We start from the raw sequence: 6,000 nt of genomic DNA, 5'->3' as shown, positions 1-6,000 counted from the left end.
GAAGGCCAGGGGATTTCTCCTGGGCTTTCCACTTTACCTTTGTGATTTTGTCTAAGTCATTTAGCTTACTAGGGCCTCAATGTCCTCATTTGTAAAATAAGGAGATATGCCAATTCCTTTAAGCACTACCTTTCTAGATTGTGTAACATATTATCTGCAAAGTGCTTCTATTAGTCAAGAGAGAGATACAGGCCGGGCGCGATGGCTCAAGCCTGTAATCCCAGCACTTTGGGAGGCCGAGACGGGCGGATCACGAGGTCAGGAGATCAAGATTATCCTGGCTAACACGGTGAAACCCCGTCTCTACTAAAAATTACAAAAAACTAGCCGGGCGAGGTGGTGGGCGCCTGTAGTCCCAGCTACTCGGGAGGCTGAGGCAGGAGAATGGCGTAAACCCGGGAGGCGGAGCTTGCAGTGAGCTGAGATCCGGCCATTGCCTTCCGTCCCAGGCCACAGGGGGAGACTCCGTTTCAAAAAAAAAAAAAAAAAGAGAGAGAGAGAGAGAGATACAAACTCCCACATAACAGGGCCTCTGTGGTTTATAATGATACTAGCTAATATTTATTGAGACCCTACCATGTGTCATGCAAAATGCTAAGGACTTTACATTTACTGCACTACTGGAAAATAGAAAGATAAATTTTTTAAAAATTCTATACATTTTGGTATAGAATGTCCAAGAAGCCTTCATTGCTTTTATGTATGCCACTTGACTCAGCTAATATACAAATCATAGTTAAGTTATGGTCATATATATTTGTGCATTCATTTAACAAAATGCCAAGTCTCAAGTCAAAATAAATCTCTTAGAAGTATTTATAGTAGTATGGCATAAACAACTGTAATACCCATATATGCTAATTTCACTTATCTAAAAGAATATGGGATATATATATACAGGGCATAGGACCGCCCAAAGTGACAGTCTGACTTTCTCTCTGGTGATGGAGTCTTTGAATAACTGAGGCTGGAATATCCTGGGGAAAGAAGGGAACATTGAAAATAAAATATTGCTCAATGTTTAAATTTCAATTTCAACAAATGCTGATTTCCATCCCAAAACAAAATACCAACTTGCAAAAGTCTTGCCAATATTCCATGAAAATTTTGTGAACTAGATTTGCTAGTTCCAAACAAGGCTTTTTGGCATCGCACCTCTACTCACTTAAAAAAGGTAGTTGATACAGCAAGAGCTGGATGAGACCAGATAACTTTGTATATTTAAGGTATGTTTATGGTAGTCAACATGCTGCTAATGAAAACTTTTTAATCATTGAAAAGTAAACTGAATAACAAGTTATAATGAATTATAAACACATGATGATAATTATGAACCAAAATTCTTTCATCATAAATTTTAAAATGTGCTGTAGATGCAGTACATTAAAAAAAAAAACTTTAACGTTCAAACCAAATTGTAATTAGCTTTTATACTAAAAAACAAAACAAAACAAAAAGTGAACATTATGAAGCTCAGTTTCTTAGTCTTGAAAGAATATTAAATTTTATACTTAGGCCATTTTAAATCATCAGTGTTAATTTAGTTTCAATATTTTACTAAACACAAAACAATGCACATGTACAGGCGTGTGCCTGTGTCCCTGGCTCCTGCCCTAAACATTAAGCTTTACTACCTAGTTTCTGAGCTGCATAAATAAAATGCAGAACAATGAGAAGGGGGAGTAAAGTTACTTTTATTCTTTGCATACATCGTAAACATTTGAAAATATAAAGAATAAATTTTAAACTTGTCAGTTCAGAATTGGCCAGAGAGGCTCAGGAGCAATGATAGGGTAATGGAAGGAAAGACACGAAGACATGAAGGTAGAATCGTGTCCTTTCATAGTGACCCAACACAGCTGTGTCTCCACCTTCTTCAAGCCCTGGCAGACGTGTTACCTTGCGTAGATATAGTACCAAGTGAAAGTGGTTAGGATGTTTTCTTGCTCCTTTTCCTCCAGGCCTCATCTACATAATTCACTGACCATTCATATGACAAAATTACATAAACTACTCCCAGGAAAATACCCATTTGCTAATATGCAAGTGTGTCCCACTAGACAGAGGGATGCAGCTCACCTACTAAAAAATGGGCAGACACAAAGGGAGCTTTCCAAAGAATTCCTGTTTCAGACCAACGAGGGGTGTGGTTTCAGGAATCTAGGGAAGGGCTCTTGCTCTAAGGACGGCTATGATTAATGTTGGCATGCCAACCACTTTAACACCTTTGGACAAACACTTGCCATTTTTCTATAGCATTTTAAAAAATATAGAGCAAAAGTCTACCCAGACTCTTGGGAGAAGCTATTCATTCTTTTTTTAAATTTTATTTTAACAAATATTAATTGACTGCCTACCATGCTTCTATAGGCTATCCTGGTATCCAACAAATGGACAAAATCTCAGCCTCCATAAATCTTACGTAACAGTGGATGAGACAAGTAGGTCATGACCAATGCATTTATGTGAATAGATTTTACCAATTTCTTCTATAGTAGTATCACCCCGAGTACCAAGACAGAATTGGGCACTTTAAACCTGAGAAACTGACTATGTCCATGTCCTAATTCCTCAGCTTTTCTGTGGCTTTTTCATGTCCGCATTAATGGCACAATTCTGAATTTGTGTTTTTGCCACTAAGATACGTTAGAAACATATTTAAGCTTTTGTGGTAGAATAACAGAGTGAAGTATTAATCAATGTTTTCCCCCAGTCCTTGGTATTTCCTTTTTTCACTAGTGGAGAAAAACTTAAATTCATACTGTTCTTTAAAACTATTTCTGTTAAGTCTCAGAGTTTTTCCAACATGATTACAAGGAGAAAGCTAAATGATGGGCTGGATGCTTTTTAACTAAATGAAGTCAAGACCTTTATGTAAGAGTAAAATAACAGAATGAAGTTAGAGAGGACATAGAGCTGGTGTGTACATTACACGTTTAGGTGAGTGACTTGATTTCTAGCAATAAACATTCTATCAAATTCAATTTCCTTTCAAAAACTTATAGTGAGTAAATGCAATTTCCCATTCCAAGCAAGCATGTCTCTAAGATTAAACTTATAGTCCATAGAAGATAACAATAAAAGTTTAAAGTCAGTACTTCTCCAAGGAAATTACTGCAAACCAGTTAGGGAATAATTTTATGAAAAGAAACAGAAGAAATACAAACATGAAGAAAAGAGACCTTCATCTGAATCTTGCTGTTTATATTCTTAGCGTATTTAAAATAATCTTCTTGTATTTCCCTATTATATATTAAGGATTTCTGGCTGACTCAGTGCTTCATATTCACCAATTCCTATGCCAATAATCTCCCATTCTTCAAAATTAGTCATGAAACTGAGTGCTGAAGCTTGTGATCCTCTAGCTTTGGTCACAATTTCAGCCAAGGCTAAATCAAATGCATTTCAAATAAGGTTTAACCTTCTAGTCCCATTACTCCTTAGTGTTACCCACACGCTTTCAGCTGAGTGCCTTACTGTCTTCGGGAACAAGTGATGGTACCTAAAAGAGAAAACCAAAGCATGTTCTCTGATTTTTCAAAAGTCTAACCTTTGAAGGAAAACTGAAAAGATACTTGTGCATAAACAATGTGACAAATCTGTGAGGATGCTTGGTTGTGTAAGTACAAGGCTTGCTGCCCCAGAGATTAGGAAATATTCCCCATAGCAAAGGAAGGAGCAGCAAGGAGTGAGTAAATACTGGGGGCCTTAACAGAGGGCCCCCAGTTTGCAATTGCAAACACACCTAGAGGCTTGGAGACCTGGTAAAAGAGGAAACCCATCTCTGTTTCCTGGCAAGAGCCTGGGGAGTAGCAAGATCTCAGGGTACTGCCTGTTGTATCAACATAAATTTGCCAGAGGCAACCACATAGTTTAGCCCTGCACAGGACAGAGTGGGAGGAGCAGGCTCGTCCTCTTGTGTCTTGGAAATGCATGGAAATGAGTGAAGACCCAAAGACTTGCACTGGGGTGTGAGGTATGACATAGCAATAAGGACCAAATGGGAATGAGGACATTTCAGTGGATGCCAGCAGAAAATATGATAATCCAGATGAGATGGACACCCTCCTGTGCACCCCCCACCTCCCAGACTTACTATGATTTAAATTCCCAGTAACTTACTGCAATCCCTAGGAAATAGGTAAGAAATACTCATTATTGACTAAAACTAAGATTTTATCACCTACTTCTATGGGAGCTTGAAATAGAAATTGACTTATAGAAAAATAAATGTCCATTTCTTCCACACGTAAGTGTAAGGACAATATTCCCACCTACTACATTTTTATAAGGAGTTTAGAATTTTGTCTTAATTGGGATTAGTTGGGGTGGTTCTGGGCAGGGACTCGTATTGGCAAACAGATTTTATATCTTTTATTCAGGTTGTTTGTTTGTTGTTTAGAGGTTGAAGGAATCAAGAGTAAGAGAAGACTTTAATTTACAGCTGAAAGCAGAAGTGGCCATTTGGAAGTCACTAGTTTGAATTGGCAAAGACTTTTTCCAAGATAAGCCAAAAAAGTGTTTAAAATTAGAATCATAAGGATTAAAATATAAAATTATGTGGTATCAAATATAACATTGCTCTCAGAAGTGTTATAAAAGTCTACAAAGTTGCATGTCATCAGTGATTTCTCAGCCCTAAGTATATGTCAAAGTCATCAGTAGAATTTTTTTGTAAGTAGATATAGCCAGGTCTTATCCCAGACCTCCTGAATCATAATTTCTCCTGGTAGGGCGTTTGCTGGGCAGTTATTTAAAAAATGTCACAAGGCTGTACAATAGTTAGTGAGAATGGATGTCTGAGAAACCTCTTCTAATGCAACTGACTGCAAGTTTTATCAAAATCTGTGGAAATGGCCATTATTGTTTTCATTCAAAAATATTTATTAAGTATCAATAATTTCACGGGCCCTCTAGGACAGCCTTCTGCTTTCAACTCTAATTTAAAGAGGATCTTCTCCTCTTCTTGATCGCCTTGAGCTCTAAACAACAAAAAACAAAAGACATAAAATCTGTTTGCCAAAACACGTCCCTGCCAGAACCATCCCCAAATAACCTCAATTAAACTGAAATTCTAAATTCCTTATAAAAATGTAGCAGGTGGGAATATTGTCCATAAACTTAGATGTGCAAGAAATGGAACTTTATTTTCTACCTTGCATGCAAGATAAAACACTGTTTCAACTTTAACACCTAAATGTGAGAAACGTCACATCAACCCACAGGTGAACTGAAGCCTAGTTCTTCACTCACGGGTTTGGCTGGGACTTTTGAAAGAAGCCCAAAGCCAAGCATACTTCCTGAATTCTGCCACTCACATTGTCCCCTCCCTGCTCAACTAAGAAGCAAATAATGTTAAGTAGTCTGTTAAGCCTCTCTTTCGGGGGCAGGGCAGGATGGAAGTTTAGTAAGGCAGTCATGCTTTCCTACGGTTCTGCCACAGCAAGTCCTAACCTTCTCCCACTCATCACCTTGCAGCATCATCAGCCATGCCAGGGAGCCAGACAAAGTCACATTGCTGACAGCCATAAAGGACTTCAGCATGTAGCAGACAGCCTTCCCTGACAGCTCTATATGAGACAATGTCTCCAAAATGCTGCTTTGACTGTATCTCTCCATAGCCTTCAGTGACTCCCCACTGCCCACAGGTGGCTTTCAAGGCCCTGCGGATCTGTCCTACCTCTTCTAGCCTATTCTTCCATTCCTTTCCTAGACTGACTCTCTCCTCCAGCCAAATGGTGTGTTTTTTATATTTTGAATACTGGCCCACTTCTCAGTCTTTGTTCTGACTCTTCCATCTGCCTCTAATTTCCTTCCTCTCATCTTGGGCTACTGATAAATTACCCATCTTTTAAATCCCACATCAAATACTCCCCACTCCTTGAAGGCTTCTGCAGTCTTTTTTTAGAGATGCTGTAACAAAGTACCATAGACTGGGTGGCTTAAACAATAGAAATTAATTTTTCATAGTTCTGGAAGCCAGAAGCCCAAGATCAAGGT

General features: G+C 38.5%; 1 protein-coding gene across 1 annotated transcript in view; it reads right to left on the bottom strand.

Annotated features, from left to right (window-relative positions):
* Positions 1-684: 684 nt before the first annotated feature.
* The window catches only part of PQLC2L (PQ loop repeat containing 2-like), a 46,860-nt gene continuing 41,544 nt past the window's right edge, over positions 685-6,000 (bottom strand). The window contains exon 4 of the mRNA XM_011976463.1: positions 685-977. Coding sequence (XP_011831853.1) covers positions 872-977 — 106 coding nt within the window. The 3' untranslated portion in view covers positions 685-871. The remainder of the gene's footprint in view (positions 978-6,000) is intronic.

This window comes from Mandrillus leucophaeus, unplaced genomic scaffold (genome assembly GCF_000951045.1).
Source record: "Mandrillus leucophaeus isolate KB7577 unplaced genomic scaffold, Mleu.le_1.0 Scaffold1665, whole genome shotgun sequence".
NCBI classification, from domain to species: Eukaryota; Metazoa; Chordata; class Mammalia; order Primates; family Cercopithecidae; genus Mandrillus; species Mandrillus leucophaeus.
The sequence above is the reverse complement of the archived record's forward strand: the minus strand, read 5'-3'. Positions and strand labels throughout refer to the sequence as shown.